The sequence below is a fragment of the Lutra lutra genome, chromosome 7 (assembly GCF_902655055.1).
Source record: "Lutra lutra chromosome 7, mLutLut1.2, whole genome shotgun sequence".
NCBI classification, from domain to species: domain Eukaryota; kingdom Metazoa; phylum Chordata; class Mammalia; order Carnivora; family Mustelidae; genus Lutra; species Lutra lutra.
In genome coordinates, this window is record NC_062284.1 from 17,881,766 (window position 1) to 17,907,907 (window position 26,142).

Consider the following 26,142-nt stretch of genomic DNA (forward strand, 5'->3'; position numbering starts at 1 on the left):
GGGAATGAATAAAAGAGCTGAAGAGCAAAGCAGTTTTTGTGTCTGATTTACGTTGCAGTGCTGTTTCACCATCTCTTCCCCCACCCGGGCTGCAGGCCAGGCTCTGGAAGATGGCCCTTCCTATCTGCCACACCCCACCCTCCCAGAACCCCCATCCCCGCATCCTGTGGGCCTTCACCCAGGGGTCCTGAAAGTGAAGGGAAGCGCTGTTTGCCTCTGAGGCCCCTCCGCAGCTGCCTCAGCCAAGGCTCCCCCATGTTTACGAAGCCTTTGTGATGGCTGGTGGCCAAGCCCCCCGCGGGATGCTGGGGCACAGCCAGCACGCAGCACAGGAAAGCCAACTGGCATTGGGAGCACCCTGCTTCGTGCTCTGGGTGGCCTTTGGTTTCCTTCCGACTGCACGCAGCACAGGGGCACAGGCAGGTGCAGAGCCTGGAGAGAAAGTGAACTTGCCCAGGTGGCCTGGGACTGCCTCACACCATGGAGGCCCAGGGTGACTTCCAAGCTCTGGCTTGCAGAGTGCCCTGCGCTGCTGGGCGGGGTAGAGATGCAGACCCACCACTCACCTTGGACCAGTCTCCAGTCTTCCACTCATAGCAGCCTGAGTAGTCCTCACATGCCTCCTCTGCTTTGGGCCTCGTGGATGCATCGCATTTTCCTTGCGAATTGGTGCATGTCACAGTTCGTTTCTGCGTCCCTTTGCCGCAGGTGGCCGAGCACTGAAAGACACCGTTGGGATGTTTGACCCTATCTGATTCAGTTCAAGGTCATCAATGTCTATTAAGTCGCAACCGTGTGCCAGATGCAGTGCTGGGGATGCAAGGATGAGTACGCTTCTATAGGCTTCTAGAGTCTGAGGCACATGGTCCTAGCTGTGACTCAGCCAAGTGACCAGGGATGGGGAAGGGCCACAGGATCGGGGAGAGCTTGAGGTACCCAAAAGACCAAACTTGGAATTTAGTGGCCTGCTACCAGGTCCAAGAGACCAACGCAGTGGAGAAGTTCAAGGGGCAAATGCTGGCGGATCCCTCGAGTGGAGCAGAGGATGGGGCCAGGGAAGCCAGGTCAGAACACCCATGCAAAGACTTCTGAGGCCCATGACTCCTCGGGGCTGGCCTCCAGCTCCATGCACTCAGCCCGGGCCAGCCTGGGGCAAAAGCACAGGCTCAGGGTGGAAAAGGTGGAGATGCAAAGCCAAGCCACAGGTGACTTTCACCTTAGGCCGTTGGTAAGGTCTTGCAGAGAGCTACAGTGACTGTGTTAGGTGTGAACGTCAAGAATGTCACCGAGCAATGGTCCCCGTGATGATTTACCTACTTCCCAGGAGACACTGCAAGAGAAAGTGTGGTAAGGGGACCCAAAGAGAGCCCGAGGAATGACAAATCATGTGCGAGCCCTGAGAGTTCAAGATTCCCATGCCCTTGGGCAGGAAGAGTCTTGGAAGAAGGGAGGAGAGGTTGGGTAACGGGTAAACATGGCGGACCTGAGGGGTGTAGCTTGACCCGGCTTCTGGCATGCTCCTTCTGAACTCAGGGAGGGACCTCCCCAGGCTCCGAAAGAGCTTACCACCTTAAAACAAAGAAGGAAGCCCAAGAGGGCAGACTATGACCTTGGGAGGACAGGATTGACTGCATACATGATCCAACCAGCAACAGGGGGTAACACAGCCTGCAAATCCAGGGAGCTCTCCCTCCTATTTGTGGGGTACGGAAGCCCTGCACGTCTCTACCACAGAAACAAAACGTCATTAGCAGAGATGGTGGGCTGAAGGCTGCATTCCACCAAGAGGTACAGACACAGTGAACCCCAGGCTCCCAACAGCTGGGTCCCAGAGCTATGGTGGGGGCAGACAGCCCATCCACTGTGGTAGCACAAAATGGAGCCCTCATGATTCGAGCATCTGCTTTCATATTTGCTTGATTTACCAGAAACCTACAGCAGTGATATTTTTGAGCCACAGCAAACTTGACTTTTTAAAAAGCTCCACTGTGTCCCCTGGGAAAACGCATCTAAAGGACAAGAGTTGTTCTTTATATTTCTATTATTAACATTTATCCCAAAATGTTACGTAGCTTTATTTTTCCGATGAGTTCAATTTAGCTCTCTGAAGTTTTCTTGTTTTGTTTTGTTTTTGAGACTTAGCTGGCTTATTTTAGAAGAAACACACATACTTCAGAACTGGCTGTGGCATCATCTGCGGGGAGCTGGAGAGCATGCGTATTTGATCCCGTGTGTGGGTGAGGGGTCTGCTCAGAACCTTGGATGCAAGGGGTCAGTCCAGAGCAGGAGTCACCCTCTTGCAGTGGGAGCCTGGGTTATGAGTTGAAGGTCAATCTCTCTGCTTCTATGCTTGGTGATGCTCCCTGACCATTTCATTAGTTCTGCCCACACCCAAGCTCCTTCTTCAACTAGAAACCTACTTACCACTTCTGCCAGAATTCCTGCATCATCTTACTCTATTCTGCATTCCCTGTCCCTCTCCATCCCCTGCCCTTGAATTTCAGATGCTAATGTCTAGTCTGGTTCTTGACCAAAACTGGGTTCAGCCCTTCTGAGAAGCAGCCCATTGGCTGGAAGCCTGAAGCTTTGAGAAAAGGGCAGCATTGCTGGTGGGCCTTTCTCTGGAGGGACTGAGGATGGGAGACAGTCACTATCTTTTGCTTCCTTCCTGGTAACTGCTCCTCATTCTAACAAAGCTGGGAAGAAGCTGGGGGAGAGAGAGGAAGGGCAATCAACAGATGCCAGCTCTACAAAGGCAACCTCCGCAGTCAAATAAATTTCTCTACCATGAGAAATTTAAACCCATATGTTTCTGGATGAAGAAACATTAAAGAAGAAACATTTAAGGCTTCAGCATTTAACATTCAAAGCTTCAGTGGGGTGAATGAACTGAATGAAGCTTCAGTTCATTTCAACATTTAAAGCTTCAGTGGGGTGCCTGGGAGGCTCAGTCAGTTAGGCATCTGCTTTCAACTCAGGTCATGATCCCAGCGTCCTGGAATTGAGCCCCATGGCAGGCTCCCTGCTCAGCGGGGAGCCTGCTCTCCCTTTCCCTCTATCCCTCTCCCTGCTTATGCTCTTTCTCTCTCTCTCTCAAATAAATAAATAAAATCTCTAAAGGGGCTTTAGCATGTGGTGAAGAAATAGAAATAACAGTCTGGTGAGTATCTCGTGAATGAGGGCAAGATTTGATTCCAAGTTGACTGTTCAGAAAGAGGCATTTGGCTCGAGCCTGAACTGAGCCAGAAGGAGACTGATTGGTGTGGATACTATTTCAGCATTAGGATCAGGTACACTCAGAGATATAGACGTGAAACTAGAGCTATTTCTTTAAATCTTGCTTTAGTTGTCTCACATTTTCCAATCTGGTGTTCTTAATGCTATGATGATAGTTGATAATGTCAGCCTTGGTTACTTTGGTAAGGACTTTTTTTTTCTATTAAAAAGAGTCTGAATGGAAAATTTATGGCTTTGATCTGATTAAAGCATAAATTTTGTTTGGATCAAGAGCTAGTGATCAAGGACCTCAGGCTCAAGGTTGGAGGGCAGGGTGGTGGGGGAAACTGCATGCCTCTGCCGACCCCTCCAGCAAGTAGTCCCCCTCCCTAAAAGAGGTCCCCTGAATGTTCAACTTACAATCCTAAGTACATACAAAAAATAAAAATTTTAAACTCTTTTCCCTAAAATATCATAAAGTGCAGGATAAAGTCTCAGGTCTTCAAACGTGTATATGTCAAAATCTGTCTGAAATGTAAACCCCATTTCTGAGCAGCCAAGGGTAGACTTTTCGTTCATTAAGAATGGGCTGAATACTTTCTTATTCAAAATAATTCCAACTGTTTGGCAACAAAAAGGAACTTTAAAAATATTTTCCACACTGAAGAGTGTCTTGGATTTAGCCTTTCTGACTTTCCTAGAACACATTTGATGGAGGACCTGAGGGAAACTTGCCCTTTATTCAAGCTATTTTTTTGTTTTATGGCCAAACAGTCAAAATCATTAATGCAAAGTCAACACAAAGCTTTGAAGGATGATATTAACAAAGATAAAATATTTCCAGAATCAGTCTTTCAAGTTAAAACTTAAGGCTTAACTGACCTCTTTCCAAAATATTTTATGGCATGAGATGTGTGACTCCAACTTGTATACTAAAAACTGTCCCTCCAAGTGTCTGCTTTGCCTCTTATAATCCGCAAAGACTGACACAGAGTTCAGAGAAAACCTTTGAAACTGCCTTCCCAATCTGATGGCACTAGAATTCAAATACACCAAAAGAAAATTAGAAGGTCAGCTGGTTAGTCAGTTGGTATGTTTACCTACGTAACTACCTCCCCAACCACCCACCCACCCATCCATCCATCCATCCATCCATCCATCCATCCATCCATCTACCCACCCATCCAACCATCCATCCATCCATCTACCCACCCACCCAACCAACCATCCATCTATCCACCCACCCACCCATCCACACACCCACCCAAACATCCATCCATCCATCTACCCACCCACCCAACCATCCTTCCATCCATCCATCCATCCATCCATCCACCCACCCACCCAACCATCCAACCATCCACCCATCATCCATCCATCTTTAATTGAGAATTTTCTAAGGAACTGGGATCGAACTGTGGTAAATATTATCAAAAACATATATATGATCAAAAACACATTACCCATGTTTGTTTAGCCCTATTGTCTTCTCAGATGGAATTTAGGAACACGTGAGCTAGAATACATCTTTTTTAGTTATCTAGGGGCTGGCAAACACTGTGATACTTTGGTTTGAGTCACAAATAGCATAGAGGGAAAGGCACCATGTTGGGGTCCCTGTGGACAAGGCAGCCCGGGCACCCACCTGTGACCACTCAGATGCCTCCCAGATGGACAGGCAGTCCTGGCCTTCGCAGCTCTGCATTGGTGCCGGCCGGGGGCCTGGGCAGTAGAGGGGCCGTGTGGTGATGTGGGTGCCGTCTTGCAGCTGGTATACGCAGGTCACCTCACGATGCTGGATGCCCTTCTCACAGGTAGCTGAGCAGGGGCTCCATGGGCCTGCCACCCACCTGTCCAGGAGAAGGAGAGACAGTGAGAGAATAACCAGGTGGGGAGGCCAGCTGCCCCAGGGAGCCTTCCAGACACATCATGGAGTCTTGGGCCTATAGCATGAGGGAGGGAAATGGATATAGAGAGCTTTGCAATTGACATGCAAAATAATTCTGAAGTAGTAGAGCAGAGGGAGTCACATGAGTTAAACGCGTCAATGGCTTATTCAAAACAGAAATCCTTCTGTCCACAACAGTTCTATGGCAGATATAATTATTGGTCCCAAGTGGTTGCTCTCCCTGGGGCGGGATCACATATCCCACCCACTGTCTACGTCATGCTTTGTTCAATGGGGTGTGAGTGGACATGAAGCTGGCCATTTCCCAGCAGAAGCTTTGAGTGTGATTGTGTGGTTTGGCTCTGCTTCTCTCCGTTTCCTGCCCTCTGCCATGAGAATAGCAGGTCCCACCACGGGAATCTCCGACATCTGACCTCTGTCGTAACAGGACATGGCTGTCAGCCACTGAGAGGCTCAGGTGGTTTGTGACTGCAACAAAACCTGACCAGCACGGTCCCTGACAAAGGACACCCAGGGCCAGCTTGAACACACCAGGACCAGGGACTTCCTGGTCCTCCAAAGAGTGGAGGGGTGGGGACAGTCACTCTTGAGGAGGCAAGTTGTGGGCTGGGACAAGACTGAGCTGGTGACAGTGCTCCACTAAAATTTGGCCTAACTGCCTTCCATTTCAATGACCAGGGGGGTCTCAGTCTGCTGTGGCAAGAAGCTGAGCTGTTGGAAATCACAATTTCTCAGGACACAAATGGGGCTTTGAATGCCTTCTTGGGGACACAAAAGGACCCTCTCCTCCGTTGGTCCCTGCATGAGCCTCAGATCCTCCCAGCTCCCAGGAGCTCACCACTTGACAACATGGCTGAATCCACTGATGGCCAGGTCTGATAACCATTCAGGTCTTCCTCATTAGTTGGAATAGCCCTAAGCTCCTGAAACCAAATCTGATCATGTTCTACTGTTAGAAACGTCGGTAGTGTCTTCCCACTGGCAGGGTTCTTGGGGGACACTGGGTGGTGCCAGGCCTCTCTTCATCTCCAGGTCCAGCTTACTTGCTCATTCCTCTATCCCAGCAGGGCACATGCACGGAGGGCTTCCCATGTGCCAGGCACTGTTCTAGGTTCTGATGATGAGGCAGGGAACAAAACAAAACCCTGTCCTCTGAATCTTAGCCTCCTGATGGGGACAGACAGTAAGCCAAGGAAGGATACAAAGTAGACTATATATAGTGTATAGTAGATATATATATGTCAACTATGCCTATCAGTATATATACCCAATATATAGTTGATATATATAGAATGATAAAGATACACAGAATGATATATAAAGAATGATAACACAATAGACCATATATAGTGTATACTATACATCATACATGAATAGAGAAGATGCCACATGGTGGTAAATGCTTTAGAGAAAAGTAAAGCTGTGGAGGGCAGACCGGAGAGGAGTTGAGGGGTGAGCACTTAGGTGGCAGGGATGGTCCCATGGATAAGCTGACATATGAGCAGAGCCTAGAAGTAAGCAAAAAAGTCGTCATGTAGTTCCTTGGGAAAGGACTGCTAGGCAGAGGGCACAGTGGGTGCAAAGGCACTGGGGAAGAGTGTGCTGGCAGGGCTGAGGACCAGCAAGGAGTCTGGTGTGGCTGGGGGAGGGCTGAAAAGAAAGAGGGACAGACAGAGGAACATGAGAGAGGACAGGGTGAGATCCTACAGGCCCTGGCTGGCCACTGAGGCTCTTGTTTGCATAAGATGCAGTCACAGAGGGTTTGGAGAGAGGAGTGATGTACCCTCCAAGCTCGGAGAGGGTCATTCTAGCTCTGGGCAGATACCAGTCTATAGGGCAGCAACGAGGAGACTACTGCCCTAGTCCAGGCAGGAGATGAGGGTCATTTGTATTAGCTGGGGGTGGTGGCAGTGGTTGGGCTAAATTTGAGAAAATATTGGAGCTACCCAGGCCCCCTCCCCTCCACCTCTATATTGTTCCTCCTTGTCTGTTAGTGCAAGCTTAGGCCTTGAGCTTAAGCTCAATCTCTTCTGACTTCCAGTCCCCTTGGTAGAGCTTCTCACTGTCTTCCAAGCCCCTGCAGGGAAGCTCTTCTTACCAGATCCCTTGCCTATGCTGCGGGATCGAAGTGACCGTGCCTACCCTGGAGTGTGAGGACAAGGGACATATTGCCTGTAAGCTGCTTACACCAACACCTGGCACACTTAAGCCTTTATAACTCTTGGTAATTGTTTTTCTTTATCTCCTCAGTAGGAGATAATGAAGTCCTAGAGAGCAATGAGCAAATCTTGCCCCAATTTTAGCCTGAACAACACTCAGAATGAAACCAACTCCTACCCATTTTTCCTCTTCTGGTCTTAGGAGTAACAGGATTGCCTTCTTAAATATTTGAAGATAGCTCTTTTGTTCCCCTTTTAAGTTTTCTCTTAACTTGATCAGGATAATTTGCATGTGGCAGATGCTGAATCCTTTCCCTTCTAATTCTCTTATCAGTCACTACTATTCTCAAAATGGATTGCTTTGTTGTGGGCAAAATGGCCCAGATGTGGTCTGAGAGCATCAGGGGAGAATGTGATGATTTTTTCCCTCTCTTTAAAGGGAGGCTCTGTGTTCTTAAAGTAGCTCAGCTCCACACTATATCTGTTTTAAGCAAGCAGACTGCACCTCTGTTAGCTCCTATGACTTCTTTTTTTCCTCTCCCAAACTGACTCTCAGCCAGATCTCCTTTGTCCTGACCTTTTGCCATTGACTTTGTGAATGCAAATGTGAGGTTCTAGCTAGAGACCTGTTCGGTGCTACTGCATTGACCTCAACCATGGAGAAAGCTTCATATCCTCCTCTTGTTTTTTCTTTTTAAAAAAGATTTTATTTATTTATTGGCAAGAGAGAGGGAGAGCACACACACAAGCAGGGGGAGCAGCAGGCAGAAGGAGAAACAGGCGGAGGGAGAAGCAGGCTCCCTGCTGAGCAGGGAGCCCGATGTGGGACTCATCCCAGGATGCTGGCTGGCATCATGACCTGACCGAAGGCAGAGAGGCTCAATCTGCTGACTGAAAAAGACCCGCAGGGATCTGATTCCTACAGAGCTGGGAGGGGTTACCAACCTTCTCTGTTCTGCTTTCCTTTCCCTCTGGTGTCTCCTGAGCCTTTCAGGGGCTTTGCAGAAGAATGACAGAATAGAAAACAGCCCATGCATCCCTCCTCCCCTTTCCAGAAATATCCTTTGACCCTCTGCACTGTTCCTCCCTTGCTGTTGCCCAGAGTTTGGCAGGAGAATGGAGGACAGAGCTCAGAGTACATGCAGGTGTGCATGAGACAGATCTACGGTCTACACTCACGGATACATAACGGGGGTTTCTCTGTCTCCTGCAGCTGTGTAAGAGGGATCCTCCTGCTCCCCTCCTTGGAGGGCTAGTAACTGTTAGATGTACTGAGGACCCACTGGGATTCAAAACAAGCCCTGTCTGAGGTCAGGGAAGCCTCCCCAAACCACTGTGGTTCTCATGGACAATATGATGGGGTGAGAAGGGGGCACAAATGCAGTCCATACCCACAAGTCCCACATGGGACAGCTCACGGCACCTTCCCAGCTCTGCACAGGGTTCCGGAAGAGGCAAATATGACACAACTGGGCTCACTGGCCAGGAGGCCTAGGGAGATGTCTCAGTCCATCTCGGTGGGGGCGGGGAGGAATCCTGAGTAGGTGATGTCTAAGAAGACCCTTCAAGTACAGCAGAGGTAGCTGGAAATAAACTCAGGGGTTGAATATTGTTTTACTCGGGGGCCCTTTGTTATTCTAATACTTGATGAGTTTAAAAATAGTGACAGGAGTGTTAAATCACTATTCTGTGCGATTGAAACTAATATTACACTGTATGTTAAGTAACTGGAATTTTTAAAAATCTTTTTTTAAAAAAGATTTTATTTATTTATTTGTGTGTATGAGAGAGAGAGAACATGAGGTGGGGGGGGCAGAGGGAGAGGGAGAAGCAGACTCCCTGCTGAGCAGGGAAACCCATGGAGGGGCTCCATCCCAGGAGCCCGGGATCATGACCTGAGCTGAAGGCAGACTGAGCCACCCAGGTGCCCCCTAACTGGAATTCAGATAAAAACTTACAATAAAAACAGTGATGGGGAAATATCTGGGTGCCCCTGCTCCTGGCAGCATTATTCACGATAGCCAAAAGGCAAAAGCAAGCCAAGTGTCCATTGGTGGATACACAGGTAAACAAGGTATGGTAAGTATGTACCATGGGGATAGGATTCAGCCTAAAAAGGAAGGACCTCTTGTCCCAGGCTGCAGCATGGATGACCCTGGGGAACATTACACTCAGTGAAATAAGCAATTCACGAAAGTAGATATCCTGAATGATTCCGGTTGGGTGAGGCAGCTGGACTAGATTCAGAGAGACTGAAAGTGGAATGGGGGCTACCAGGTGGGAAGGAATGGGGAGCTCGTGTTTAATGGGCGTGGAGCGGCGCTTGCGCCAAGACGTCTATAGACTTCTGGAAACGGTCAGCTGTCGTGGCTGCACAGCTCTGTGAACGTACTTCATGCCACTGAACTGTAACTTAACAATGGTTAAGGTGGTAAATTTTACATGTATTTTACTACAATTTAAAAAAAGTGACCAGTTAGAAACAGGGAGTAGAGACATGAGAAAGGGACAAGGAGGTGAGGTGTCTCCTCCGTCCCAGGGAGGCAAGGATGAGGCAGGAAACAAGGCTGGTGCTCAGCTCCACGCAGCCATGTTGTGGCCATGAAGCACCCGTGCGGAACATCCTCACAGCCCTGCCTGAGAGATGGGAGGAGCTGGCTCAGTGATCACAGATGTTTTTCAGCTAGATTATTATTATTATTTTTTTGCTTCCGATCTTGACAAATACCTCAGTGAGGTATGGGGCGAAAAAAATGACTTTCTGAAACTGGTTTTGGTGGCTGAACCATTTTACCAGAATGAGTACACGGCTGCAGGAAGCTGGTCTACGGTGGTGGACCATCTCCATGCAAGTAAACATCTGAGGAAAATCCCATTAATTCCAAGTCTAGGAATTTGAGAAAGGAACTGCTATTCCATAAAACAATTCATATAACAACTGAAGTCTGATTTTTTTTTAAAAATACTCATTCCCCCTAAAAACCTTAACAGTGACATTTACTAGCTAAGTTTGAGTTCACAGATCTTCTTAAAAGCAGTAAAACAAATTCTTGAGGAATCCACTGTTAATGTTCCTTTAGTTCAGGCCACCCTTCCTCAGTTCCTCTAGACTGAGGAAGGATTCCTTTCCTGTCTAATAGGAAACAGACGGCTCCTCCACACACACTTCAAGTTTGACCGTTCTAATCAGAACCTACCTGAGACCTTGTATCATTAATATTATTATTTTTACTACTGCTATAGCAAATAACCATAAATGGAATGGCACAAAGTAACAGATTTAGCATTTGACACTTTGGGAGGTTGGGAATCTGACATGGGTCTCACTAGTCTAAAATAAAGGCTCTGCCCCCAGGGCTGCTTCCTTCTGGAGACTCTGAGAAGACCTGCCTTTTCCAGCTTCCAGACACTGCCCCCCATTCCTTGGCTCGAGTTCTTTTTCTCCATCTTCAAAGTTAGGAGCTTCAGGTCAAGTCCTTCTCACACTGTATCCCTCCAGCGTTCTTGTGTACCCTCCTCCCCCTCTTTAAAGAACCTTTGTGATTGCACTAGACCTGTGTGGATGCTACAGGATAATCTCTTTATTTTAAGGCTAAGCTGATTAGCAACCGTATTAGTCTGCGAGGGTTGCTGGAGAAAGGACCACAAACTAGGTGGCTTAAACCACCAGAAAGTTATTCTCTCATAGTCCTGGAGGTTAGAAGTTAAAAATCAAAGTGTTGGTAGGCTTGGCTCCTTCTGAGGGCTCTGAGGGATCTGTTCTATGCCTCGTTCCTCGGTTGTAACAACAGCTGGCCATCCTTGGCATTCCTCGCTTGTGCGAGTGTTACTCCAATCTTTGCTCCTGTCTTCACATGGCGTCTGCCCTCTGTCTCTATGTCCTTACATAGCTGTCTTTAGAAGGACTCCAGTCAGATTAGCTCAGGGGCTCACCGTGCTTCAGTATGACCTCATCTTTGCTAATTACACCTGTAATGACCCTATTTCCAAACAAAGTCACATTCTGAGATACTAAGGCTAGGACTTCAACATCTTTTTTGGGGGCGGGGGTGGGGGTGGTTGGAGGAAGGATACAATTCAATCCAGAGCACAAATTTAATTCCAACTGCAACCCTCTGATTTCCCTCATTTCCCTTTGACACGGAACTCAGCATATGCAGGAGTTCTGGGAATTAGGATGTAGATATGTATTGAGGGGGTGTTATTTTGCCAACCCCACACCCATCATATTCACATTCTGAGAAATTTCAGCTTCTATTCAAAATGCACGTTCTATTCAAATCTTGATTTGGCTGAGATTTAAACTAGGCAAAGATCTTGTGAAATCTGCTGAAATCTGACTTGGTGGTTACAAAGAACGAATAACATATTCAAGATCCTGTTCTTTTCACATGGATATTTTATGTTGAATATAAAGTGAATCCCAAATATAGACAACCAGAGAGAGAACACTGGTAGGTCATTCACTTTCAACAAGTTCAAACTAAAAAAAAAAAAAAAAATAGCATGAGATGTATTTCAATACAAGAGGTGGTTGAGCTAACAAGTGTGTCTATGGGATTCAGTCAACTTTATCCATCTTCAAAATGCATCACTAAGAAGGGTCTGGCATTGGCTGAGCACCAATCTGGGCCGACCTCTGTGCCAGGGATGTTCTCTGCATCGACTCAATTAACCAAAGGAAGGAAATGAGATGTTCGTATGTGACAATCTGAGCAGTTCTTATGGAGACAAATACCAGGCATGGCATCATACAGGCCACATGTAAAATATCACAGCATAGAAAGGATGATGCAAAACAGCTCCGAAGCTCCAGGAAGCTGCAGTGCAAGTTAAAGAGAGAAGAGCTACTATACAAAGTACAGTTGCTTTGTTCAACCTTGGCTTACATGTCCCCCAGACACATGAGTGTCAACTTTATGCCAAGTTCTCAACCGAGCGCTGGGGCACTTGGCTCAGTGTCCCTACATTCATGAAGCTCAGGCAATTGTGTGGTCCTTGGGGGAAAGAGAAACATATAAACAGACAATTTCTTCACTATCTGATAAGTGCTGTGGAGGAAATGGAGTTTGAGTTGGGTCCAAGGTGAAGTTGGCCCATCACAGAAGCCGGGCTCAGTGCTCTCACAGAGAAAGCCTGCTATGATATGCCAAGGAGTGAGAGAGTACAGCCGCCCAGTTTGGGACAGCTGGTATTCAAAGAGTACTTAAAGGTGGGTGGAAGAGAAGTTGCCTTGGGTGTCTCAGGTAATCATGAAACTTGGAGAGAGGTGATGGCCTTCACCAAGGCAGTAGTGGAGAGATGGAAAACGGACTCAAGGCTATTTAAGAGTGAGGCTGACAGGGCTTTGGGTATGTGGGGTCAGAGACAAAGGGGACAAGAGTCAAGATCAGGATTCCAGCGGGCTCAGAGGACACCAATGCTGCCTCCACAGTGATGCAGAACACAGAGAGAAGACTTGGCCTGGGGGGCAGAAGGGTGGACACCACTTTGAGAAGGTCAGGTTGAGGCAGCCACTGGGAGCTGAGTGGTGCTGGGAAGGGTCTGCAGGGGCAGTTCTGGTGCTCAGGGGTGTGGTCTGGGGTGGGGACACAGGGTGGGAAGTCATCAGCAAGAAGGTCATGGTAGAGAGCTGGTAAGAACAACTCACCTGGGGAGCTTCTAAAGGGAGAAAATAGGACAGAGGACAGATGGCAGGGGCCAGGAATGTGAGCATCTATGACTGGAATAAGGAGCCAGAGAAGGGGCAACCAGCAAGACTGTTCAAGAAATGCCAGACAGGGTTGGGTTGGAAGAGGCCTGAAAAGTATTCTCTGGATTTAGCCACAAGGAGGTGTTGCTAACTGGGGAGAGGCCCCAGGGAGAAGGGCTGCCAGCACTGTGACTGCTCAGTTGAATGAGGGTGGAGAAGAGAGACTTTGTGGATGCCCTTCAAACAAATCTGATTTGATGTCTACACAGTGGGCTCCACAGATCTCAATCTTGGGGTAATACTCAAGCTTCGGAAACCAGGCCTGTTCCCATGGCAGAGGTAAGGAAGAACTCTCACCATTCTCATTGGGGCTCTGGTCAGAGGCTGCTCACGGAAGAAGCACCAGTGAGAGAGGGCCTCTGAGTGAGAAGGAAGTGCTGAGAACAGCTCCGGAACAGACCAGGATCTTCCTCTCATGGACACGTCTGTCTACAAGGGGCAGAAGCTCTGGGAAAAATCATCCTGGGCCAGTTGGCAGAACAGATGACCTGTCAGAGGCCCACACAGTATCTGAGATGCAGGTGGCCAGCAGGGGCGGGAGGCCAGGGACCGGTGAGTAGAGAGAATGTATTAAGGGGACAACGGGACTCAGTCAGGGCTCAACCCTGTCTCCCCTTTGAGATTTGGGGCAGAGTCCAGGCCCGTTGGTTAGTCCACTTTGATAAAGGGTCTGGCCTTTGATAAGAGTGATATATTGTCTACCCCAAAGCCAGGAAGCACCCAGGATGTCTGATCTGGAAAGCTAGACAGATCGAAGCTCTCCCTTTTCATTTAGAAAGTTTGAAGAGGGGCACCTGGGTGGCTCGGTTGGGTGTCTGCCTTTGGCTCAGGTCATGATCCTAGGGTCCTGGGACTGAGCCCCAAGTCAGGCTCCCTGCTCATAGGGGAGCCTGCTTTCCCTACTCTCCCTACTCATCCTCTCTCTTGTTATCTCTGTCTCCTCTCAAATAAGTAAGTAAACTCTTAAAAGAAAGAAAGAAAGAAAGAAAGAAAGAAAGAAAGAAAGAAAGAAAGAAAGAAAAGAAAAGAAAAGAAAAGAAAAGAAAAGAAAAGAAAAGAAAAGAAAAGAAAAGAAGGCTTGAAGAAAACTTGAAAACACAGGCTCACATTTGCCCTTTGGTGAGTCAGCTCTATACTCTATGAAGGCATGGTCACCCCTCTACTTTGTGACCTGGTCCTTTCCCACCGCCATCTTGATTTGCACCATCAGAGCTCCAAGAGGAAGGCTGCTCAGGGCTGGCTAGTCCTGCAGTAGAGATGGAGAAACCACTGGGAGAGGTGGCCAGGATGGTCCAAGGCCCACCAGTTACTAAGGGGAGAGGGTCCTCTGTGTCTGAATCCAGGGGCTTTGTTCTTTAATTACACAATTATGGATCTGATTAGGGTACACCACCCTAATCATGATGTCCTATAAGTTCAGAGGGGCACAGGTATGTTAGACAGACATTCTCAGATTCTCGGAAGCCTACATTCAGGACCCGGACTTGGGTCTTCACTCCACTGACTCACCAGCCATGTGATCTTGGGCAGGTCAGTGCTCAAGCCTCAGTTTCCCCTCTGTAAAATGTCGGTACCAGTGTTCTCATTTCACAGGCTTGTCGGAGGACTGGCCCAGTTGATCGCTGCTACATAGTCCAGGCCAGATGCTAAATCATGGGAGGTAAAGCTCTGGGGGAGACGGCTCACCCAAAGGAGGCCCCCTGAGGATGTGGGTCTCTTCCCATCCTCCTAGGTAGAGGGTTGCTATCCATTGGGCAGTGAGGGTGTGGCCAAAAGAATGCAGACTCCTTGCTCAATTTTCCCATGGATGACAAGGCCTTCTCTAGGGTGCCACTTGTGCTGCATGCCTGGGAGTGAGGACACGTGGCAGAGGCCAACTGGCCAAGAGCTGGACCCCCTGGGCCCTTTCCCCAAAACACCAAGGAGGACTGTAGGCAGCATCAGACTCCCATCTGTCCGAGTGGCTTTTATGGCTCGAGGCAGACTGAGCCAGCAGCTCCGTTAAGAAAACAATCAAAACAAGATTTTAACATGTGCCATTTATAGTCTCTGAAGATACATGGCTGCTTTTATTGAACAGATGTCTGTGAAAGAAGGCGTGGGGCGAGGAGCAGTGACTGGGACTTCACAAGCTCAGCTGTGATGTTCTCCTGGGGGAACGAGAGGGACGCTTTATAGCCTCACGTTCCGTTTCAACTCAGCGTTTCTCCATTTAAAACTTGAGAATTATGAGTTCTCATATATATTTCCCCGAAAAGTAATATTATTCACATATTTGTCTTTTGAAGGAGGAAATGAAAACCTGAAGGGCATAACGAGGAGCAAATATGCAAGTCTGTGAATGTGAGGTTTTCTGGGCTCCAGTCTGTTAGTCCAGCCCTGAGAATCAAGATGGCTGGTTGGCCAGGGTCTGAGAACTTTCCATGTGTTCCTGAAAAGGTCTTTGAATCACTGTGGTTAGTTCTCATTTGCTGGGGAAGGGAAGACAAAGAGAGGGAGGAAGGAAGGAAGGAAGGAAGGAAAGAATGAAGGAAGGATGGAAGGAGGGACTGATAGACTTCAACACTTAGGCAAAATATTGTTCAAGGGAAAATGTTTTAAAAGTGGATTTCTCTAGAGGAGGTGGGTGGGGGATGGGTGAAATAGGTGATGCAGATTCAAAGTACACTTATCATGATGAGCACTGAGTAATGTATGGAAGTGTTGAATCACTATGTTGTACACCTGAAACTAATAATAATGCTGTATGCTAACTACACTGGAATTGAAATAAAAAATCTAGAAGAAAATGATTTCTCTAGATCTTATACCAGGTAATCCTTTTTCCGGGTCTCCTCTGTGCCAGGCAATGTTCTCAGCACCTGACATAATTCACTTATTTGATCTGTATGATGATCCCACATTAAGCCATCGAGGCACAGATAGGTCAAGCACCTTGCCCCAGGTCACACATTAGTTAAGTGGAAGAACCATTTTAATGGTTCCAGTGAGATATAATTGACACACCATATAATTTAGCCATGTAAGGAGCAAATTCAATGTATGCACAGAATTGTGCAACCACCACCACAATCAATGTTAGAACCGTTCGTTCCCTCAAGAGAAACCCCCATATGCCTTAGGTGTCATCTTCCAAGTCCCCTACCTCCATCACTCTCAGTCCTCGGCAATCACTAATCTATTTTCTATCTTTATAGTTTTGCCTCTTCTGGACATTTCATATACATGGAATCCTATAACATGTGGTTCCTGGTAACTGGTTTCTTTTTCTTAGCATAACGTTTCCAAAAGTCATGTATGTGGTGGCATATAGCAGTACTTCATTCCCTTTTATTTTTGAACAATAGCTGATTGCATGGATATACCACATTTTATTTATCAGCTCATCAGTGGACGGGCATTTGGGTTGTTTCCATGTTTTGGCTATTATGAATCATGCTACAATGAACATCTGTGTATAATTTTTGTGTGGATAGATGTTCTCATTTTTCTTGGGTATATTCCAAGGAGTGGAACTGCTGTTTGATATGTTAGCTGTATGTTTAACAATTTGAGGAATGCCAGGCTTTTCCAAGGCAGCTGCACCATTTTGCAATCCTGCAGTAGTTCAGGAAGGTTCTAAGTTCATCACATCCTTATACACTTTTGCTATTGTCTGTCTTTTTCATTATGGTCATCCTAATGGGTATAAAATGGTATCTCCCTGTAGTTTTGTTTTATTGTGGCAAAAGATACAAACCATGGAGTTTAACATTTTAATCACTCTTAAGTGTATAGTTCAGTGGCATTAAATATGTTCACATTATTGAACAATCATCACCATCATCCTCCAAACTTTTCTTCTTCCCAAACTGAAACTCTGGACTCATTAAACAATAGCTACTTATTCCCATTCCCCTCCCAACCCCCTGGAAACTATCATCCTTTCTGTCTCTATGAATGTGAATACTCCAGGTACCTCCCATAAGTGGAATCTCATAGTATCTGCCCTTCTGTGAGTGGCTTCTTTAGCATAATTTCTTCAAGGTTCATCCATATTGTGTAGCATGTGTCAGAATTTCTTCCCTTCTTGGGGCACCTGGGTACCTCAGATGATTAAGCCTCCGACTCTTGATTTTGGCTGAGGTCATGATCCCAGGGTTGTGAGATCAAGCCCTGTGTTTGGCTCTGCACTCGGCGTGGAGTCTGCTTGAGATACTCTCTCTTCCTTTTCCCTCTGTGCCTCCCCACTGCTTGCACACTTTCTCTCTAAAATAAATAATCTTAAAAAAAAATTTCTTCCCTTCTTAAGGCTGAATAATATTCCATTGTATGTATGTAATACATTTCATTTATCCATTTGTCCACTGATAGACGCTTTGGGTTGCTTCTACCTCTTGGCTATTATGAAAAATGTTGCTATGAACATGGTTGTAAAACTTTTTTTCTGAGTCCCTGATTTCAGTTCTTTTGTATATATACCCAGAAGTGGAATTGCTACATGATATGGTAATTCGGTATTTAATTTTTTTGAGGAACCACCATATTATTTCCCCCAATGATTATACCATTAGACATTTTAATCAGCAATATATAAGGGTTCTAATTTTGCCACATCTTTACCAACACTTGCTATTTGCTTTTTTTTTGGATAACAACTATCCAAATGGGTATGAGGGATTATCTCATGATTTTGAACGATAGTTCCCTAATGACTAGTGATGTTAAGCATATTTTCATGTGCTTATTGACCAACTGTGTCTTCTTTGGAGAAATACAGAACCAAGTCCTTTGCCTATTTTTAAATTGGGTTGTTTTTTGTTGGATTTGTAGAGTTTATATATTATATAACCTATATATATTCTGTAGAATATATATATTCTCTATATTACTCTTTTATCAAATATATGATTTGCAAATTTTTTTTCCCATTATTTTGGCTGCCTTTCACTCTGTTGATAGTGTTTTCAATGTCTAAGAGTTTTTAATTTTGATCAAATTCAATATCTATTTTTCCTTTTGTTGCTTGTGCTTTTCTTGACATATCTAAAGAAATCATCATCAAATCCAATAACATAACACTTTTTTCTTGTTTCCTTTTAAGAGCTTTATAGTTTTATCTCTTACCTATAAGTCTCTGGTCCACTTTCAGTTAATTTTTGCATACTGTATAAAGTAAGGATCCAACTTCATTCTTTTGTATGTATTTACCATTTGCTGACTTTTACTGTGGTTTGATTTGTATTTCCCTGATGGCTGATGATATTGAGCATCTACTCATGTGCTTGTTGGTCATTTGTAGACCTTCAGAGAAATGTCTACTCAGATGATTTGTCCATTTTTAATTGGGTTATCTTTTTTATTATTGAGTTGTGTTTTTTATATATTCTAGATGCAATTACTTTATCAGATATATGATTTGCAAAAGTTTTCTTCAATTCTTTAGATTATCTTTTCATTTTCTTGATGACTTTGAAGCACAAAAATTTTAAATTTGAATAATGTCTAGTCATCTACGTATTTTTTGTTGTAGTCTGTGATTTTGCTCTCGTATCTAAGAAACAATTGCCTAATCAGGAGTCAGGAAGACTTATGATTGCTTTTTGTAAGTTTTAGAGCTTTAGCTCTTACACTTAGGTTTTGATCCATTTTGAATTCACTTTTGTCTATGGTATGGGCTAAGGATCCCACTTCATTCTTCTGCATGTAAACATCCAGTGTCTCAGCACAATTTGCAGAAAAGCTTAGGCTTTTCTTCACTGAAATGTCTTGGAATCCTTATCAAAAATCAACTGACAGTAAATGGAAGGGTTTATTTTTGGACACTCAATTATATCCTATTATTATTTATGTTTTTCTTTATGCCAGTACCATACTGTCCTGATTATTTTAGCTTTGTAGTAATTTGTGAAATCAAGAAGCACAAGTCCTGGGACGCCTGGGTGGCTCAGTTGGTTAAGCAGCTGCCTTCGGCTCAGGTCATGATCCCAGCGTCCTGGGATCGAGTCCCACATCGGGCTCCTTGCTTGGCGGGGAGCCTGCTTCTCCCTCTGCCTCTGCCTGCCATTCTGTCCGCCTGTGCTCGCTCTCTCTCCCTCTCTCTCTGACAAAAAAAAAAAAAAAAATCTTAAAAAAAATAAAATTAAATTAAAAAAAAGAAGCACAAGTCCTCTAGCTTTGTTCTTATTTTTAAAAATCGTTTTGACTCTTCAGGGCCCTTTGCAATTCCACATAAACTTTAAAATCAGCTTGTCTGGTTTATGCAATAAAGACATCTGGAATTTTAATAGGGATTGTGTTATAGCTATAAATAAATATATATGTATATATATTTCTATAGGTTTAATAGTTGAATTTTAACAGAGATTGTGTTAAAGCAGTTGATCAATTTGTAGAATATTTCCATCTTAAGTCTTCCAGTCCATGAACATGGGATATATTTAGATATTTGTTACTTTTTCTTTCAATAACATTTTGTTTTTTTCAGTGTAGAAATCTTGTACTTCTTTCATAAAATCATTTCTAAGTATTTTGGTTTTGATGCTAGTATAGAAGGAACTGCTTTCTCAATTTCCTTTTCAGATAATCCCTTGCAAGGATAGAGCAATATAATAGATTTTTGTATATTGATTTTATATCCTATAACCTTGCTCAGTATGCTGTTCTAGCAACTTTTTTCATGGATTTTTAATAATTTTCTATATATAAATCATGTCATCTATAAATAGATACAGTTTCTCTTCTCCAATCCAGATGCCTCTTCATTTTCATTTCATATTCTTGCCTGAAAATGTCTACAAGCACAGTACAATGTTGAATATAAGTGGTAAAAACAGACATTTTTGTCTTGTTCTTCTCTTAGGAGGAAAACATTCAGTCCTTCTCCATTAAGTATGATGGTAGCTGTAGGTTTTTTGTAGATGTTCCTTATGAGGTTGAGGAAATTCCTTTCTAGTCTTAGTTTGCTAAATTTTTTTATTGTGAAGGAGTATTACATTTTGTCAACTGCTTTTTTGTGTTTGTCAATTGAGATGATAATGTGATTTCATCTTTTATTCTGTTGATGTGGTATGCTACATTAATTGATTTTCAGATGATAAACCAACCTTGTATTCCTGGCATGAGTTCCACTTGGCCATGGTGTGTAATCCCTTTTATGCTGCTGAATTCAATTTACCAATATTTTGTTGAGGATTTTTGTGTCTTTATTGATAAGAGATATTGGCCTGTAATTTTTTTGAAACATTGTGTCTAGTTTTGTTATCAGGGTAACACTGGCCTTACAGGATGAGTTGTAAAGTGCTTCTTCCTCCCCCCCACTTTTTGGATGAGTTTGTGAAGGATTTTTGCTAATTCTTCTTTATATGTTTGGTAAAATGCACCAGTAAAGCCATCTGGTCTTGGGCCTTTCTTTGTGGGAAGTTTTAATTACTAATTCAATCTCTTCACTTGTTATAGATCTGTTCAGGTTACCTGTTTTTTTTTTTCCTCAGTCAGTTTCAACAGTTTGTATTCCTGGGAATTTGTCCATTTTAACTAATTAATCTAATCTTTGTGCCAAAACCACTTTTATTTTTTCAAAATAGTAGCACCAAATCCCCAGATAATAATGGGGACAAATAGAGGGCTGTTCAAGGGATCAGGTGTGCCAAGGTCACTGCATTGTTTGGGAAAAGGCTAGTGATTCCGAGTAACTCTGAATTTCACTGAAACCCTGAGAGTTCAGATATACAGGAAACATTTAAGGGTAACCATTGAAAGAACAGAGAAACAATCTATAGTTTCCAAATAAAAGAAGGGAAAGAAGTAAATAAGAGACGCTTGTTAGTTCTGAATATTTTGTAATTTTTAGTACCATTTCCTTTTTAACCCACAAGTTACATATATGTATATTTTTGGTTAAATATAAATATATGTATATTTTTAGTTTCTGAAAATGCAGAGTAAGAGGGATCATTACCTTCTTACAGCTTATTTCCATTGCAGTTTTCTTGTGCTCAAAAAAAATGGTGTGTTTTGTTATGTTAGTTGCCAAAAATATAGACTTACCAGTCAACAGAAAAAGAATCAACTACCCATTACATGATGCAGAAGCAGCATGTTATCATATGGAAGAAAACACTTCATGGTCTCAACTCATGCTATGCAGAGAAAGACATTCTGGATAGGTTAAAGTCTTATATATAAGGAAAGCCAAATCTTAAAAATTCTGGAAGAACATGTAAGAAAGTAGATTGATGACTAGCAACATAAGGAAGGAATTGTCAAGTAAGAACAAAAGAAGCAAAACACCCAAATTAAAAGTCAATCAATGCAACTAAATTAAAGATAAAAGCTTCTACTCAAACACACCACAGGTGAAAAGAACAGGCCTCAAAGTAAGATATTTATAATTTAGGACGTATTAAGAACTCTTATAAATCAAGTAGGGATAGATAAATAGCCCAATGGGTTAATTGGCAGAGAACAGGAGAATCTATCACAGAGGAAGAAATATCAGAATTTTCTATGAAAATACTAGATCTCACTATAGAGCAGGGGAATTAAAAAAAAAATCAAACAATGATTTACCATTTCCTACCTACCAGATTGGCAACACTACAAAGTCTGACTAAACCAAATTTGGCCATGACCGGAGCAATGGTAGCTTCTATTGTGTTTATGGCATGGTAACTACAGGTAAGCCCTATGAGAAAGCTCAATGTGTGCATATCTTATGACTCTCTCCTTGCATTTCTAGGGATGCAATGTCTTACAGATGTGCTCAAGGAAACTGGACAAGGAAGTTTAGTGCATAACTATTTATATAAACCCCAACTGGCAAACAACCCAAATGTCGACCAATGGCAGAATGACTTAGATACAGAAGATGGAAGAATAAAGTCGAAAAAACATATGCACCAGAATCACAGTGGCAACATGGAAGGATCCCAGAGGCAAAATGAACATACATATGCTGGCTAGGACCCTGCTGAAACATGCCAGACAATGCCTTCTCTTGTTTGCAGACAGATCCATATACAGCGAAAGCTTAGAAATTTGGACGGGAAGCATATACGCTAATGGGAGGGGCAGAGAAGAGGATCAGAGGGGACAAGGAGGTTTTTGGATGGGTCTGTAATACGTTATTATTTAAGAGCTATGAAGCAGGGTGCCGGGGTGTCTCAGTTGGTTAAGTGTCTGCCTTGGGCTCAGATCATGATCCTACGGTCCTGGGATTAAGCACCGCATGGGGCTCCCTGCTCAGTGGGGAATCTGCTTTGCCCTCTCCTTCTGTCCCTCCACCTGCTTGTGCTCCCTTTCTCTCTTTAATAAATAAGTAAAATCTTTAAAAGTTAAAAAAAATTTTTTAAAAGATATGAAGTGAAAACAGCAGTGGTAAACATGTTTACACTGGGATGTACAGACATAGGTGTTTATCTCAGTTCTTTCTATATAAGAAAATGTTAACAAGAAAAATACACACACCAGAGCCAGGTCAGTATGTGCCAACTGACCTAACAGCAGACCTACTGTGATCAACCAAGAACACGGTGCCCAGGGGTAGATGCCTGGACCCCACTGTTCCCCCATGGCCATGCGGGTCAAATGCTGCTGTTTACTTCTTCTTATTTTCTTAAAGATTTTATTTATTTATTTGAGATAGAGCAAGAAGAGAGAGAGAAAAAGAAAGAGTGAGCGCACAAGCAGGGGGAGGGTTAGAGGGAAAGGGAGAAGCAGACTCCCTGCTGATCTGGGAGTCTGATGTGGGACTCAATCCCACGACCCTGGGATCATGACTTGAGCTGAAGGAGATGCCTAACCGACTGAGCCACTCAGGTGCCCCAATATCTTTCCTCTTTAAAAGCATAGCTCAGAATCCAGCATCTTTTTTACAATCTCCTTATTTAAAGATGTTGGACGTGGACTCTAAAACCTTAGGAGTCCCATGTGGGCCAAGCCACATCTGCTGTGGAATCCTGTCCTGTGGTCTCCAGTCTGGGATGTCACACTTTCATATTTGGGGGGAGGGGTGTGTGGCAGTTCAGACCCTCCACCCAAGTGGCCAGATGTGTATTTTCCTCTAACTCTCACCTTAAAAGGCCACTTGGCACCGTCTGCTTGCCACCTGGGTGCTCTGTCCTTGCTTTGGTCCCCACATTCCTGCTGCACATGTGGACTAGTTTGTCTTTTGATTGGCTTCATGGGTTAGCCCCAAGAAGTCTGTCCTAAGAAGATTAGGGAAAAAGACTCCCCGAGATGAGTGATATGACATGGTTTTCCCAAGACACCAATCCGAGAAGCACCAGTATGAAATGAACGCCAAAGTCCTGAGCCCAAGTGGGCAGCCGAAAACACCCAGAGGCCTGATTCACACCAGCAGGAGTCCCTGCCTGGCCGTCCCAGCCGCACAAAATTATTCAACGTGAAAACATGCAGGCAGACCTCCCCAACATTCCACCCCCACTGCCGCTCCAGTTTGGCTACGAAAATGCTCAGAATTTCACAAGACTCTCTGAAAATATTCCTAGGGGGAGTTCTCAAGAGCTGGAGTGAGCCAGCTCTGCATCTTCTGGAAGGGGTACAGAGGGGAAAGGCCGTTGTGTTTGGAGGGACAGAGGCAGGGCTCCAACACGACCAGCCTGAAAAGCTGGCTGACTCTGGCTCTGAGCTCGCCCTGGGAGGGTTCTGGCACATGGATTTATGAGCAAGAGAATTTACAGCTCTGCCCGCTTCCCCACCCACGACTCCCTTTAATTGCAAGCCTCACATTTTGCTCCCTGTGCCCCTCCTGCCAGGAGTGCTCCCTGATTCCCCCAGAGCTGATGGGAGCCAGCCAGACCCTTCGACAACAAGCTCTGAGGGGACTCTCTGTTGGTCTATTTTAAATCCCCAGTGCCTTGTCTTATGCCGCTGGGTTAGAAGCCGTGGCCTTGCTGGTGATGCCTGTAAAAGACTGTCCATGGTGAACCTGAGAAGAAATTCTTCAGGGGTGACGGGCATCCAGGCGAGGGCCACAGGGAGAAGGCTGGTTGACGTGGGACCCAAATACTGTTCAGTGGCTGGGGTCCTGCCATGTGTACCCTCCTGCCCTAAATAAAGTGACAAAGGGTCTTTGGTGAGCGTTAACAGTCCTCGATGCAGCTGATGGCTCTGCTATGTCTAACATGGGTCACCATTTCACCTGATTTTTGCTGGCTTTTGCTTTGATGTCTTAGCTGCTGAGACCTCTTGCCACTCTGTCTTCTGTTCTCAGTGGTTTCCTCCTCCCCCATTCTTTGGACTTCAGCCTTCCCCTTGGTTCAGTGGCTCTTTTGCTCTCATGGCTCACTTATATCTTATTTTTCCTGGCCTTAATTCTGCCATAGTTTCCATAGGTGTTTTGATGCAGAGGACCCCTGACTCTCCCCACCTTGGGAACTCTAGGCTCATGGGATTGACACTGGAGAACAGCAGGGAACCCCAACACACCTCTGGCTCTGGGTGGGCGTGCTTATAAACCATTCCGATTTTCCGCACTGCCAAAGTCTGGTGGCCCCTTCTTTTCCAGAGACTAGGCATAAAGGGTGTGAGGATCTAGGGGGAAGCTCAGAATGCTCCCTTAGCCATGTCCACGCACTGCTCAATGCCACCGAGCTAACCTCTACAAGGAATCTCAAATCTGCCTTGCTTTCCCATTTCCAAGGCCACCCTTGCCTGGGGTATTATAATACTCTCCTAACTGGCCTCCTCTCCTCTTCCCTTCCACAGTAATCTGTGTACTTCTGCCCTGGTTTCTGTCATGTGATTTCCTCACTCTGAAACTATCAGGGGCTCCCTAGTACCTATTATCTTTTATACCCTGGGCCCAGGCAATCAAAGAATCAAGGCCCAGTCTAAAAACAGAGTGTCCCTTCAGCCTATTCTCCTCCTCATTCCACCAAGGATTGCTGATGTTTTCAGGAATACATGCAAGGCAACAAAAATAAGACTCTGGGCTAAGGAAAATAAGAATCAGGATAGATCAAGGTAAGGGGAACCCAGTCTTATCTCCTGGGTTTTAGTTGGCCCCATGTACTCCTTCCCTCCCCAGATTATCTGATATTCCCTGACCCAGAAATGTGGACGTTGCTCCTTCTGCTTAGCATGCCCTCCTTATTTTTCCCAGTTGGCCGATCTCCAGTGCCTGCCCCTCCGTGAGCTCTTCCGTGGGTCCTAGATGTACCCTCTTCTAACTCTTCTAAGGTTCCTAAGATTCTTAAGTGGTCTGAATGATAGGGTTTCCCCTGAGAATATCCTCATGTTGCTATGGCCAAGAGCCTCCTGGGAGGCGGAAGGCTCTGTCCAAGTTCTGGCTCTCTGGCTAAGTCTTTGATGACTTTGGCTACTAAACTTTCTCCAGGTCCCCATGTGTCCATCTGTGAAATGGACTGAATGGCTCCTACTCATTCATTTCTCACATGGATGTGTCAGCAATCAATATGGTCAAGCCGTTATGGTCTCACAGACCCTTCTGGGTTGACTCAGGTCTTCAGCTAGCACATTCCAGAACAGTCTAGGATCTGTACCCCCGCTCCACCCCACACGACTGACTTGGCCACAGCCTTCACAGCCTGCCCACCTCCTCCTCAGGGGTGGCTCTCATGAAGGCAGTGTGTTCTGGGAGTACACCCTAAACTCTGGCTCTAGCACACTGGAGAGACACTGTGCATTCAAGCTGCTGGCTAATAAAACAACCAGCAGTTTCCTATAAAAAGTTACAGTGGGATAAATCCACAATAAAATATTCATGCCCTTTATTTCACTTCACAGAAAGATTCAAACATCCCAACTAAATGGAGTCACGGCAGATGCTGGGCAGATGTTCTCCAGGCAAGCAAAGGAGAGACAATAATTAGTCTCAATTAAGTTCTCAATAAATTATGCAACAGAGACCTTTAGCCACTCAGCCCGGAGTGCCTTGCTGGGCCAAAGTCAGTGAACTGCGTCCAAAATGATTTAGCAACTTTGGATTGCTCCGGATAATTCATGTTGTGAGTAAATTGTATAGTCTTGGCATGAGAGGAAATAATGAATACCATAACCACTTTCAATTGAAAATAATAATTTGTTAATAATTTTAATAGCTAATGAGCTACAGAAAATGTGTCCCTGAGCCCTCCAAACAG

At 44.9% G+C, this 26,142-nt stretch overlaps 1 protein-coding gene across 4 annotated transcripts in view; it reads right to left on the bottom strand.

The window, feature by feature from the left end:
• The window catches only part of ADAMTS17 (ADAM metallopeptidase with thrombospondin type 1 motif 17), a 336,604-nt gene that overhangs the window by 17,144 nt on the left and 293,318 nt on the right, over positions 1–26,142 (bottom strand). For all 4 annotated transcript variants that reach the window (XM_047738521.1, XM_047738519.1, XM_047738520.1 and 1 more), the window contains 2 exons: positions 4,862–5,066; positions 567–719 (listed from right to left, as the gene is read on the bottom strand). In XM_047738521.1, the coding sequence (XP_047594477.1) occupies positions 567–719; positions 4,862–5,066 (358 nt within the window). The remainder of the gene's footprint in view (positions 1–566; positions 720–4,861; positions 5,067–26,142) is intronic.